Consider the following 14,126-nt stretch of genomic DNA (forward strand, 5'->3'; position numbering starts at 1 on the left):
TTGCCCAGGCTGCACAGCTGATTCTCAAGTACAGTCTAACCTCTGGGAGCAGAACAGTGCAGAGTGATGAGTTGAGCTCTGAGCATTTAGAGTGCTAGTGGTATGGTTTGTGGATGGGAAGGGGAGGAGTGGAGAGATTGTCCATTTGGGCATTGGAGGTCAGAAAAGGAAGCTTTCACTGTCGTATTTCAGGGCTCTTACTCCAAGTTTACAGATTTTTGCTTTTTTTTTTTTTTTTTTGAGACGGAGTCTCACTGTGTCTCCCAGGCTGGAGTGCAGTGGCGTGATCTCGGCTCACTGCAAGCTCCGCCTCCCGGGTTCACGCCATTCTCCCGCCTCAGCCTCCCAAGTAGCTGAGACTACAGGCGCCCACCACCATGCCCGGCTAGTTTTTTGTATTTTTAGTAGAGACGGGGTTTCACCATGTTAGCCAGGATAGTCTCGATCTCCTGACCTCGTGATCCACCCGCCTCGGCCTCCCAAAGTGCTGGGATTACAGGCTTGAGCCACCGCGCCCGGCCCAGATTTTTGCTTTTTATACTTAGTATCTCTCACCACTTTTCAGGCCACTTTTCTCACAAATCTTTAATTAGGAGAAATACAGTGCTAGTCCTTCATGGGTTTAACATCTGATACTGGTAGAGATGATGTGCACAATATATTGTGAGAGCACAGGAAATAAGTTCTTGTTTTGGGGGAGTGTAAAAGCTTTCAAGAAGAGGTGATTTTCTGAATTCTCAAGGACAGGTCAGAATTAGAAGGTATCTGGGAAGATGAAAATGGGGCAGATAGGTCAGGAAGAGGGGAAGGCGTGTTATTGCTGTAGTGTTGAACTATTTTGAACACCAATGTGCTCCCAGCACTAGGATGGTAGAATAATGTCTGGCACACATTACATGCTTAATAAGTATTTTAAAGAAAGAATAAATGTTGAGGAAGACAGAGGCCCAATTATAGTGGACCCTGTATGTGATGCTGTGAAGCCAGAGTTTATCCTGAAATGAATCTTTGAGGTATCTTAACCAGAAGAGTGGCATGATCAGATTTTATTTGTAAAAGTTTCCCTCTAGAAGCATTGGGAGGGGAGAATAAGATTGCAATGAGAGATACAGGTAAGGAGATTACTGAAATAATCCAGTTGAGGAACTAGGGAGGGCCCAAATTAAAGCTTTTGAGCATTGTGAACAAAGGATACTGATGCATCGTAGGAGTCTTTTGGAAATATAATTGACAGGCCTTGGTGACTGTGTGTGTGGAGCAGTGAGGGTCATGGAGGATTCTGGAGTGATCCCTCCATTTATTTGTAAGATGGTGATTTCAGAGTGGTGGTGTTGGTGCTATGGACTAGGAAAAGGCTAATCTAGTGCTTAACACAATATATAGCACATGCTATTTATTGTTCACTTTCCTATTTGGGGAAACTGTTTTTTATTCCTATCTGAATGCACAATCTTTATTTTTTTATTTTTTATTTTTTTTGGAGACAGAGTCTCACTCTGTCACCCAGGCTGGAGTGCAGTGGCGCACTGTCGGCTCACTGCAGCCTCTGCCTCCCGGGTTCAAGCAAATCTCATGTCTCAGCCTCCCAAGTAGCTGGGACTGCAGGCACAAGGCACCACGCCTGGCTAATTTTTTATGTTTTTAGTAGAGACGGGGTTTTGCCATGTTGGCCAGGCTGGTCTCGAAATCCTGACCTCAGGTGATCCACGTCCCAATGTGCTGGGATTACAGGTGTGAGCCACCGCACCTGGCCCACAATCTTTTCTAACTGAGATGGTCTTACTCACTTTTCCTATATGCCAGGACCTGTGTTAAAAATGTGAACAATATTTGTGGAATTGAGTTGAAACCTAACACAGTTGTGTTTACTCTGAGCCTCTTTAATGTTTGAAATGTCCTAATATTGTAGACTTAACCCAATAAATTGACATCAGATAATAAGATGGAAATCCTGTCTTTAAAATTCCAAAGTTTTTAGTGTCATTTCTTAGTATTTTATCTTCTGAATAAATGACATCTTAGTTCATAGAATGACTCAGTATCATAACAGACGTGATGCTAATTCTCTTTCTTTAGGATACATTCTTTTAAGAGGCTGATAGTATAGTAGCTTATTGTGCACATGTTGATAACTCACTACAGACTAGACTCTGTGCTGCACATAGGGGATTCAAGAAGGAATGACATATTTTCCATTTTCAAAGGTGATGAAGACATGTTTCTAAATAAATGAGTTGGGTCATGACTTTCAGTGGTGGTACATTTTAATACTTTACAGCTTATCACATACTAACTGGGAGTATCATTCAAATACTAGGTGCATCCATAATTTTTTTCCTCCTTTTGATTGCCTCCTCCTTTGCATCCTATCTATCTACAGATCCTTTCTGTTGTACTTACAACATACATCCCCGGTGCTTTCCTGTTCCTCCTTTTTTTCTAGTCTGGTATTTGTGCTTCTGTTTTGATTTTGCTGCCACTTTCTTGAATTCTTTCTCTACGTAGTAGGTACAGTTATCTTTAAAATGTAGGTCATGTTCTGCTTAAAGCCCTTCAGTGGCTTCCCAGTGTACACTTGGAGTAAAACTCAAGTCCTTTCCATGGCTTAAATATTGCCTCCTCAGAGAGTTCTTGGTTGTTGAGAGATTAATGAATATTCTGATAACTCAGAGGAAGGAGCAATTAGTTCTGGCTTTGGGAACCCCAGAAAGAATTAATAAGAGGAATAGTATTTGATCCAGGTCTTGATGAGTCGGATTTTGTTAGATTACAGTATGTGCTGAAAAAGCATTTGAAGAGTGCCTACTATGTGCTACGTATTGTCATATTCATGCTTTCTTTGACAAGTAATGATTAATAAGTGATATCTTTGAAAATTGATATTTGTTAACAACTTGGTTTTACTGTGATCTCAGTAAATAGTATATACAAGACTAGCCTAGCAATCCTTAGTCTGCTTAAGTACCAGGAACTGCTTCATTCACTGGTACCTATGAGAATAGAACTTGGCAAGCATTCTCATCACATATACCTGCTCAGTCAACTTAACTATATTCAGAAATGAACCAGCTGACAAAATCACAAAATTGTAATTTGGTGTCTTGGTTTTTAGACCTTTTTTTCCCCTCTGTTAAACGAGCTGTTTCTAGCCTTAATGCCATATTTTATTTTAAAATACCAAAATTAACATCAGAAGATGAAGTATAATTAACTATATATACCAATTGCATTGGGTCACAAAAGTGAAATTTTTGTTTATAACTAATTTAGTGCCTAATCTTCACAAAAGTACTGCTTGGTAATTTACTAATTTAATCTTTTGCGTAGTTGCTTCACTGACTCAGAATCTTGAAGACTTTGACCGGGTATTCATTTTGAGGCTTGTCATGATGCAGATAGAATGGTAGTAAAATGATGCATTGCTCTATTATTTGTTCACCAGTGTCCATGCAGCAATACTGTCCCTTGTGGCTAAGGCCAGCCATATTTTAAAGCAGGCCCTTGGCTAAGCATTTCACTGGTCCAGGGAGAGATGGGAAAAAAATCTACAGATAATAGAGGGAATTGTCTAGAAAGCTCATGTTATTGCATTTAATGATTTGTCTTTGTTTTGAAATATTCCTATTTTTAGATTCCAAAAATATCATTTTAAATAAGTTATGTTGGTCCCCACCACTGCCCCATCACATACCTGGCAAGTAGGGCAAAATATTGGCAGCCAGTTCTGTATTGATTTATCTACTCTGCTTTTAATGTTCATGGCTCCATGAAGTCTAAAACTGCTTACCGCTAATTTATTTTGTGCATCACACCTATAATCGGAGTTAGTATGTGAGTGGCTTTTTTCCTTACTTCAGCAGTCTCTTCTCCTTCACCAGCTGGGTGTCCAACAATTCAGTTCACTCTGACACTATGCAGAGTTAACATAGACCCCACAGGTTAAGGGCTTAGTTCCATAAGGCTGCTCCTGCTTCAGATACCAGCTGCAAATGGAGTGCCCAGGCTACCCACATCTGCTTAGCCAACTGCAAATACTGAGGTTCCTGAAACCACCCAACCCACATTTGGTAATTTGCTAGAATGATTCCCAGAACTCAGGAAAGCACTTCACTATTACCATTTATTATAAAGGATATAATTTAGGAATAGCCAAATGGAAGAGAGGCATAGGGCAAGGTGTGAGGGTGTGGGGGTTGAGTCTTTTCCTTCCCTTTCCAAGTGTGACTCTCACAGCACCTTCATATGTTGATCAACCCGGAAGCCCTCTGACCCTGTCATTCAGGGTTTTTATGGAAGTTTCATTACATAGACATGATCGATGAAATCATTGTCCATTGTGATTGAACTCCATCTCTAGTCCATCTCCCTTCCCCAGTTGTTGGCAGGGGGAGGTAATGGGGTGGGAAGTGTGGGCCTGAGTTCCAGCTTTCCAATCATGCCATGATATTTCTGGCTACTTGGCCCCATCTGAGGCCACCTAGAAGCCCCTCAGCCAAGAATCATCTCATTAGTATACCAAAGACACTTTAAGGAGCCCTGTACTAGGAACTGAGGACCCCAGACCAAATACAGTTGACCCTTGAACTGTAAAAGTTAAAAAAGGCAAGTAGAGGGGTGGAGGAGGTTAGGGACTCTGGCACCCAAGTGCAACTTTTTTTTTTTTTTTGAAACAGAGTGTCACTCTGTCACCCAGGCTGGAGTTTAGCAGCGCTATCTTGGCTCATTGCAACCTCCTCCTCCCAGGTTCAAGCGATTCTTATGCTTCAGCCACCCGAGTAGCTGGGACCACAGGTGCATGCCACCATGCCAGGCTAATTTTTGTATTTTTAGTAGAGATGCAGTTTCACCATGTTGGCCAGGCTGGTCTCCTGACTTCAAATGATCTGCCCGCCTTGGCCTCCCAAAGTGCTGGGATTACAGGCATGAGCCACTGTGCCCAGCCCAAGTGCAACTTTTGAATCCTCAAAAACTTAACTACCAATAGCTTACTGTTGAGTAGAAGCTTTATAGATATCCATAAACAGTTGATCAACACATATTTTGTTATGTTATATGTGTTTTATACCATATTCTTTTTGAGACAGAGTTTCACTCTTGTTGCCTAGGCTGGAGTGCAATGGCGCGATCTTAGCTCACCGTAACCTCTGCCTCCCAGGTTCAAGCGATTCTCCTGCCTCAGCCTCCCGAGTAGCTGGGGTTACAGGCTCCTGCCACCACACCTGACTAATTTTTTTTTTTGCATTTTTAGTAGAGACGGGGTTTCTCCATGTTGGTCAGGCTGGTCTCCAACTCCTCACTTCAGGTGATCTGCCCGCCTCGGCCTCCCAAAGTGCTAGGATTACAGGCGTGAGCCTGTAAAGTAATCTCTAGATTACTTTTCTCTAGTAATCTAGAGAAAAGAACATCTTATTTAAAAAAAGATTAAAAAATCACAAGAAGGAGAAAATATATTTACTTTTCATGAGGTGGACATGAATCATTATAGAGATCTTCATCCTTGTCTTCATGTTGAGCAGGCTGAGGAGGGGCAGGAAGAGGAGGGCTTGGCCTTGCTGTCTTGGGGAGGTGAAGGAGGTGGAAGGGAAGGCAGGAACAGTTTTTCCAGTGTAACACTGGAAAAAATACTGAAAAACACACTGGAAAAAAAAGTCTGTGTATAAGTGGACCTGTGCAGTTCCCATGTTGTTCAATGGTCAGCTGTATTTTTATTACACGACAGGATGTCTCTAGTGAGAAGAGGTCCTCAGATGTTGTGGAAAGGAATAAGAGGATTGAGTTGCATTTGTCACTAAACCCCAGCAGGCAGTGCCATCTCTTCCTGGCTGGGCCTTGATGTGGCTTCTCTGAGTGCCTAATGTCTTTTTTTTTGAAATGGAGGCTTGCTCTGTTGCCCAGGCTAGAGTGCAGTGGTGTGATCATGATTCTCCTGCTTCAGCCTCCCAAGTAACTGGGATTACAGGTGCCTGCCACCACACCCAGCTAATTTTTGTATTTTTAGTAGAGATGGGGTTTCCCCATCTTGGCCAGGCTGGTCTCAAATTCCTGAACTCAGATGATCCACCTGCCTTGGCCTCCCAGAGTGCTGGGATTACAGGTGTGAGCCACTGTGCCCCGCCAGTGCCTGATATCTTCTAGGACTACACGGTTATTTGGGTTTAGCCAATCCCTTCACAGTGTGCCACATACCCACATGGCTATTACTACCTCTCCAGTAACACCTCGGCTCTTACCCATAGCTTATTTTTTCTTCTCTTATTCTCAGCTTTGTTCAGAATTGGAAATGTTTAACATTTCATTTTGAAGACTTCTTTTCATCTTCATCAGAAAACCAATTACTTTTTTGCAGTTTTGACTTTTCTTTGCTACTTGGATAGGTTCATTTGGAGAAAAAAAGTAGAGGAAAACTTTGGGCCATTAAAGCTAACTTTTCTTGTTTTAGATTTCTTATACTTAAAAATGTTTTTTGAAGCATGAAGTGACCTATTTACAAAACGAGGTATTCCTTTAGCTTATGTGATCTTAATGACACTTCTTAAAGAGACATTATTTTATTTTACTTTTTTTTATTATTAAACTTTAAGTTCTAGGGTACATGTGCACAACGTGCAGGTTTGTTACATAAGTATACATGTGCCATGTTGGTTTGCTGCACCCATCAGCTCGTCATTTACATTAGGTATTTCTCCTAATGCTGTCCCTCCCCAGCCCCCACACCCCAAGACATTATTTCTTGGGAATCTTGGGAATCTTGGAAACAATGTAACTGCAAAAATATTATTTGAAAACTGGAAAATACTATCCTGTATTATTCTAGATTTGTTTATTGAATTGTTATTTACATTTAGCAGTAAATTTGTTGCTTGAATTGTAAGGTATAAGAGGCACTTTGCCTTAGCTTGTTTCATGTAATCTTTCCATAGGATTATGTAAATGTCATCACATAAAAAATATTTCTGTTGTGAATGATGGGAGAGATTTTTCAACTGCTACTGACAAATGCCCTTTAATCCATCTTTTAAAAATAATTCGCCGGGCGCGGTGGCTCAAGCCTGTAATCCCAGCACTTTGGGAGGCCGAGACGGGCGGATCACAAGGTCAGGAGATCGAGACCATCCTGGCTAACACGGCGAAACCCCGTCTCTACTAAAAACACAAAAAATTAGCCGGGCGAGGTGGCGGCGCCTGTGGTCCCAGCTACTCGGGAGGCTGAGGCAGGAGAATGGCGGGAACCCGGGAGGCGGAGCTTGCAGTGAGCTGAGATCTGGCCACTGCACTCCAGGCTGGGCAACAGAGCGAGACTCCGTCTCAAAAAAAAAAAAAAAATTCAAGTTTTAGTCATTGGCTTGTTTTTATTCCCATAAGTATTTTACCAAAAATGTCAGTGCAGCATAAAAATTTAGACATTACCGTGGGTTTGCTGCACAAATACTGTTACAAGTTAGTTTTTGTAAACATTTTTCTAATGGAAAATTACAAGTAATTATAACCCTGTTGTTCTGAAGCAATTTTATTACTCGGTGCTGTGACCTCTTTAGGCCTTCAGTGATCTTCTGTCACCAAGGGCAAGAATAAAACGCTATCTCCTGCAAAGTTGCATTTCATTATCTCTCTTGGATGGGTTAAGAGGTGGGGCAGATGCACGAGTAAGAGGGGAGAGTGTGAGGAAGACTTTCTGTTTCTGAGAATTTTTAGGAAAGAACCCACATGATTTATTGTTTAAAATTTTTGAGATAAAATTGGTAGAATAAGCAGTGCTTTTGTGAAGGATATGGTTACATGAGCTGCTTCAGAGGATTTCCATTAACGACTGTTAAGTCATCAGGAGTTATCAGAAGGTTTGTCTGTATTGAGGTTGAGTTATTTTAATTGGGTTAATAGCACAGAGTTGATGTACCTATTCTAATACCCTAGAATATTTGAAAGATGAACCCATTGCCTAAGATCAAATTGAGATTATCTTTATATTTTATTTTAAATATAGATATGGGGTCTTGATATATTGCCCAGGCTGGTTTTGAACTCCTGGCCTCAGGTTATTCTCCCACCTTGACTTCCCAAAGTGCTGGGATTACAGGCATTGAGCCACCGTGCCCGGCGTCTCTGTTTTATTTATTTGTGTATCTCAGTCTCACTTGGCAACAAATAATTGAGATAGATGAAGCTAATGTTTAAGAATTGGCCTTTTCCCCTTTAATATTTATCCGTGGAGGCTAGAATTTAAAATATAGTGGGGTCTTTAGAAATTATCTCATTTTACATTTTCATTTTTAAATGAAGAAATTGGAAGCATAGGATGTTATCTTGCCCAAGGGGAATGAGGAATTTAGTTACACTGCCATCCATTGGTTGTTAACGGCCACTCTATGTCTCAAGGGGCAGATGGTTGATTATCAGACTTTTTGTTACAGACTTTAAAGCAAGCCCGGAATAAAAATAATTTTCTTAATAAAGAAGGTGTTATCACAGACAGGTCATCAATATACTAAACATGTATGCAATTAAGCAGATGATTAATTTACACTTGTATTAGGTTGGTGCAAAAGTAATTGCAGTTTTTGCCATTAAAATAGCAAAAAGTGCAATTATTTTTGAACCAACATAATAGTTGTATTCAGTTTAGTGAATGAATTAGATACTCAAATTTAGAAGAAACCATTTGTTGTGTTGCTTATCTAAGTGTTCTTCATGGATCCTGCTCTCCTTTTGGTCTTTTAATCATACTTTATTTTTTTTTGGTTTGTCTTCACCATTAGACTCTACGCATAAAGGTAGGAAGCCTCTGTCTTGTCCATTGTTGTTTCCAGCACCCAGTAACAGCACGGATTGTTGACTGACTTCTAGGTTTATGTGGCTCTGTGGAACACTTAGCATATTTAATATTGTAAGTTTGAATATTTTATTTTATTTTTACAGTGAACAGAGTATCTGTCAGGCAAGAGCTGCTGTGATGGTTTATGATGATGCCAATAAGAAGTGGGTGCCAGCTGGTGGCTCAACTGGGTTCAGCAGAGTTCATATCTATCACCATACAGGCAACAACACATTCAGAGTGGTGGGCAGGAAGATTCAGGACCATCAGGTAAGGCTTTACTACAATTCTTGTTAAAAATGATTTAGTATTACAGAAGGACTTGGTATATTCCGTAAAATAAAGTAGTTTTAAAACTCTAAGCAAAATAGTCTCTCTGGGAAAAACTGAATATAAAATTGTCTCTCCACCCTTTCTACCTTTTATGAAGCCTGAACTTAAACAACGATTTAGAAAAAATTGTACAAAAGTAGAAGTATAAGTTCTTTTATGATGAATTTTCATTAGATTTTCTGGCCTTCAATTAGTTAGTTTTTGAAATCTAAAGCAAAATAAGGACAAACAGAAACAAAACCCTACTTAAGTGGCAGATTGTATGTTTATGGAATTCGTTTCCTGCAAAGTTTGGGGTATGGGGTTAGAGGAGGGAGTTGAAAGTATAAATAGTTTCAGAAAATACTGTTAAATTCACATATGATAGAAAAATAGTAGGTATTGAGGTTGCTGGAATAGTTCGACTTTTGCAGTTCATGTCTGGGGCGACAGCTAAGCTTTTACTAATTCCTTGCTTCGGATTTCCTAGAAAGTAGCTGGATTATCTGATTACTTGATTTCTTGGGCCTTAACAGATCAAGAGCAGTAGATAGAGGAAAAGGCAGATAAGGTCTTACTAGCATTAACTATATACTAATAGTAAGAACTTTTGTAAAGAGTAGATTTACAAAACACTTTGGGAAAAAATATTTACCAAAGAAGTTGGAATCAACTGACTTTAAAAATCATCCTGCTACACATGCAGAAAGAATGTAACAAATTTTCTTCTTCATTGCCCAGCTGAGCTCTTATAACGAAAGGTAGGTTCCTAGGTTTCCCCTACATTGCGTGGTAGCATGGTGTAAACAGATGCTGCATTAGCCTTGGGTTTTAGGATGGTGATTATGGATTGGTAAGATTTGTCATGTATGCATATAGGGACTGTGGGCCTATAAGAGTTTGGGCTGTGAAACTGGTATTTTGGCAAAAACAAACATATAAACAAACAAAAAACTGGCAGTCTTAGAGGGACTACACCCCATAGAAAGAGGGCTAAGAGAAATCCTCCTATCAGCACAGGGAAGCAAAGGAGTTTGTTGCTTTCTTAGCTGACTTAGAAGCTCCCCCGAGAAATGAGAAACTCCTTCACTTAAGCAACTTCAGCCAAGAAACTAGGAAAACACTGGTTGTAGAGCACTGAAACTGTTCGGGCATGTGGTAAAAACAAATGCAGTGCCGGCGTGGAGATGAACTTTCACAGTTCTGAGTCAGTCTGTAGAAAGAGCAATTCACTGAATTTACCACATTTATCCATTTATACAAACAGTTTCGGCCTGCCCCTCTTTCTGCCCTCTCTGGCTGCCTTCTCCCTATCTCTCCCCTGTGCCTCGCCCTCTTACTCTCTTCTTTCCCCTCCTTAGTCTTCCTGCCTTTTCCTCTGGGCTCCAGTTTCCTTGTTGTGTTGCACAGCCTTTTTCTGGTCTCTCAGGCTTTTTACCAAGAGCCCCCTCTGTCCCATTTGTAGTCCAGGTTCTGCTGAGCACTCTCTCATCTTTGTCTTTGTTCCAGCAGCGACTTAGGCCAGAGAGAAATCAAATATGCCCCAAGATATTAATTATGGGGGGAAAAAAAGAAAACTGGACAATTAAGATTTTGTAGAAATAGTTGAACCTTCTTAATACAGCATTGCAAACTAATAGCTGTAAAGTAACTACATTTTTGGTAAATTTAGTGAATTGGTTATTTGAAAAGTACTGATGAATAATCCTATATTTACAAAAACGAGAAAGAATATTTGAAGATAATCAGAAAGAAATTTTTTTTTTTTCTGAGACGGAGTTTTGCTGTTGTTGCCCAGGCTGGCGTACAACGGCGTGATCTTGGCTCACTGCAACCTCCATCTCCCGGGTTCAAGTGAGTCTCCTGCCTCAGCCTTCTGAATAGCTGGGATTACAGGCATGTACCACCACGCCTGGCTAATTTTGTATTTTTAGTAGAGATGGGATTTCTCCATGTTGGTCAGGCTCATCTCGAACTCCCAGCCTCAGGTGATCCGCCTGCCTCAGCCTCCCAAAGTGCTGGAATTACAGGTGTGAGCCACTGCGCCCGGCCTGGAAAGAAGATTAAGCTAGGAAATTTGCATATGAAATACTAAAATTTTTATTTCTAGGAGAAGTAAACTGTCTTATGACTCTTAGATATTGGCAAGTAGAATGTTTCTTAAAACATTACAAAATACTAAAAATACAAAAAACTAGCCGGGCGTGGTGGTGGGCGCCTGTAGTCTCAGCTACTTGGGAGGCTGAGGCGGGAGAATGGCGTGAACCCGGGAGGCGGAGCTTGCAGTGAGCCGAGATCACGCCACTGCACTCCAGCCTGGGAGACACAGCGAGACTCCGTCTCAAAAAAAAAAAAAAAAAAAAATTAAAACTGTGCTAAATTGTGACATTAAGAGGAAATTATTATGAATATTAGAAAATAAGAAAACACTGAGGCCTGAGTGATATTACATATAGAAACCTGTAGGACATCTAATTGTGTCCTTAGATGCGCAAGTCTTAATTGTATGTAGTAGGAAAAAAAGGGAAACTAAAAAACGATGAGCTTAACCCAAAGAAAGCAGAAGAAAATATTAGAAAGATATTAATTAAATAGAAATAAATAGTATTTGTTAATACAAAAGCTGCTTCATTGAAAAGACAAACTAGCTGGTATGGTGGCTCACACCTATAATCCCAGCTGTTTGAGAGGCCAAGGCAGGAAGATTGCCTGCCCAAGAGTTCAGGACCAGCCTGGTCAACATAATGAGACTCTGTCTCTACAAAACTATTTTTTAAAACCTAAACAGGCCAGGCGCGGTGGCGCATGTCTGTAATCCCAGCACTTCAGGAGACCAAGGCGGGTGGATCACCTGAGGTCAGGAGTTTGCAACCAGCCTGACTAACATGGTGAAACCCTGTCTCTACTAGAAAAAAAAAAATTAGCTGGGTGTGGTGGCGCATGCCTGTAATTTGAGCTACTTGGGAGGCTGAGATAGGAGAATCGCGTGTACCTGGGAGGCAGAGGTTGCAATGAGCTGAGATTGTGCCATTGCACTCCAGCCTGGGCAACAAGAGTGAAACTCCATCTCAAAGAAAAAACAAAATCAAAAAACAAACAAACAAAAAACCCAAACAACTAGCCAGGTGCAATGTGTGTGCCTGTAGACCCAGCTACTTGAGAGGCTGACGTGGAAGAATCACTTAAGCCTGGAAGGTGGAGACTGTAGTGAGTGTGATTGTGCCACTGCACTCCAACCTGGGAGACAGAACAAGACCATGTCAAAAAAAAACAAAACAAACAAAAAAAAACTTGCAGAATCAAACGAAAAAAAGGAACAGTACAAATAACCAATTTTAGGAATGAAATAAAGAATACCACTATAGTTACCTAAGGAAATAAAATATTATGAAAAACTTTATGCCAATAAATGGGCCATTTTGTAGAAAAACGTAACTTTCTAAAACTGAAGAGTAGGAAAACATGATAGACCTACAATCATGAAATAAATCAATAGTAAATAATCTGCCCCCCAAATTTAAAAAAGCTGCAGGAGAGTACAGAGCATTTACAAATGAGATCTAAAATGTCACTGTGTTTTCTGTTTTATGTAACCATTGTAGAGAATGATATTTTATAAGGCTTGGATAATTTTGATATCCAAAACATAGAACAAGTTTGGGAGAGGAGCCAGTCTTCAGTTGTGAATGTATACCTAGATATAATAGTCCTCAATAAGATATTAGCAGACCAAATGTAGTAATGAGTAAAAAACAAAACAAAACCACTTCTTGATCAAATAGGGCTTATCGCTGTTTGCCTCAGTAATGTAAGGATGGTTAACATTAGATAACTTACTAATATTATTTCCCAGGAGAAAACCTACAAAAGCAAGAGGTTCTGGAAAAAGCATTTGATAAAATTTGAATCAATACATAACAGTTCTCATCACATTAGGCATAAAATTAATGTTCTTAAGCTGATATGGGTGGACAATAGAAGCATACATCAGGTATCTTACAGGATCGTACAGTGTTGAGAGCCTTTCCATTAAACTTGTGAATAAATTGAGCATTTCCGCTCTAACCGTTTTCATTTAGTGTTAAAGATGAGGTACTAGATAACCTAGCCATACAAAGTTTAAGAAATAGAAGCTGTAAGAATTGATAAGAAAGAAGCAGCTGGTTACTCACCAATGATGTAATTGTCTGCATAAAAATCTCCCAGGAGTATCTGCAGATAAACTATTAGAACCAACAAGATTGTTCAGTGAGGTTGCTGGTTACATGATCAGTATATAAAAAACACTCCCATTTTTGTATAAGTAGTAAATAATTAGAAAATATAATTTTATTAATATAATGATAATTAAAAAAACACCATCCCTAAGAATAAATCTGATAGATAATTGGTTTTCTTTCTTCCATTCTTGCATTTCTTTTTTTTTTTTTTTTTTTTTTTGAGACAGAGTCTTGCCCAGTCACCCAGACGGAGTGCAGTGGCGCAATCTCGGCTCACTGCAAGTTCCACCTCCCAGGTTCACACCATTGTCCTGCCTCAGCCTCCTGAGTAGCTGGGACTACAGGTGCCCACCACCACACCCAGCTAATTTTGTGTGTATTTTTAGTAGAGATGGGGTTTCACCGTGTTAGCCAGGATGGTCTTGATCTCCTGACCTTGTGATTCACTCGCCTTGGGCTCCCAAAGTGCTGGAATTACAGGTGTGAGCCACCGCGCCCGGCCTCTTTTGAGACAGAGTCTTGCTCTGTTGCCAAGGCTGGAGTGCAGTGGTTTGACCATAGCTCACTGCAGCCTTGACCTCCTGGGATCAAGTGATCCTTCTGCCTCAGTCTCCCGAGTAGCTGGGATTATAGGCATGAGCCACTGTGGCTGGCCATCATTCTTACATATCTTAATGGTTATCAGTCTGTTGTAAGTGGGCACATGTTGTTATAATTTACTAAACATCTAAACTTTCTATAGTAAGAGCTGTTAAAATCACCCACCATTTACTTGTAAAATTGAA

At 40.3% G+C, this 14,126-nt stretch overlaps 1 protein-coding gene across 13 annotated transcripts in view; it reads left to right on the forward strand.

Moving 5' to 3' along the window:
• LOC126937073 (protein enabled homolog) overlaps positions 1–14,126 on the forward strand; it is a 156,951-nt gene that overhangs the window by 75,941 nt on the left and 66,884 nt on the right. For all 13 annotated transcript variants that reach the window (XM_050760324.1, XM_050760352.1, XM_050760315.1 and 10 more), the window contains exon 2: positions 8,914–9,079. In XM_050760324.1, coding sequence (XP_050616281.1) covers positions 8,914–9,079 — 166 coding nt within the window. The remainder of the gene's footprint in view (positions 1–8,913; positions 9,080–14,126) is intronic.

Source organism: Macaca thibetana, chromosome 1 (genome assembly GCF_024542745.1).
Source record: "Macaca thibetana thibetana isolate TM-01 chromosome 1, ASM2454274v1, whole genome shotgun sequence".
Classification (NCBI taxonomy): domain Eukaryota; kingdom Metazoa; phylum Chordata; class Mammalia; order Primates; family Cercopithecidae; genus Macaca; species Macaca thibetana.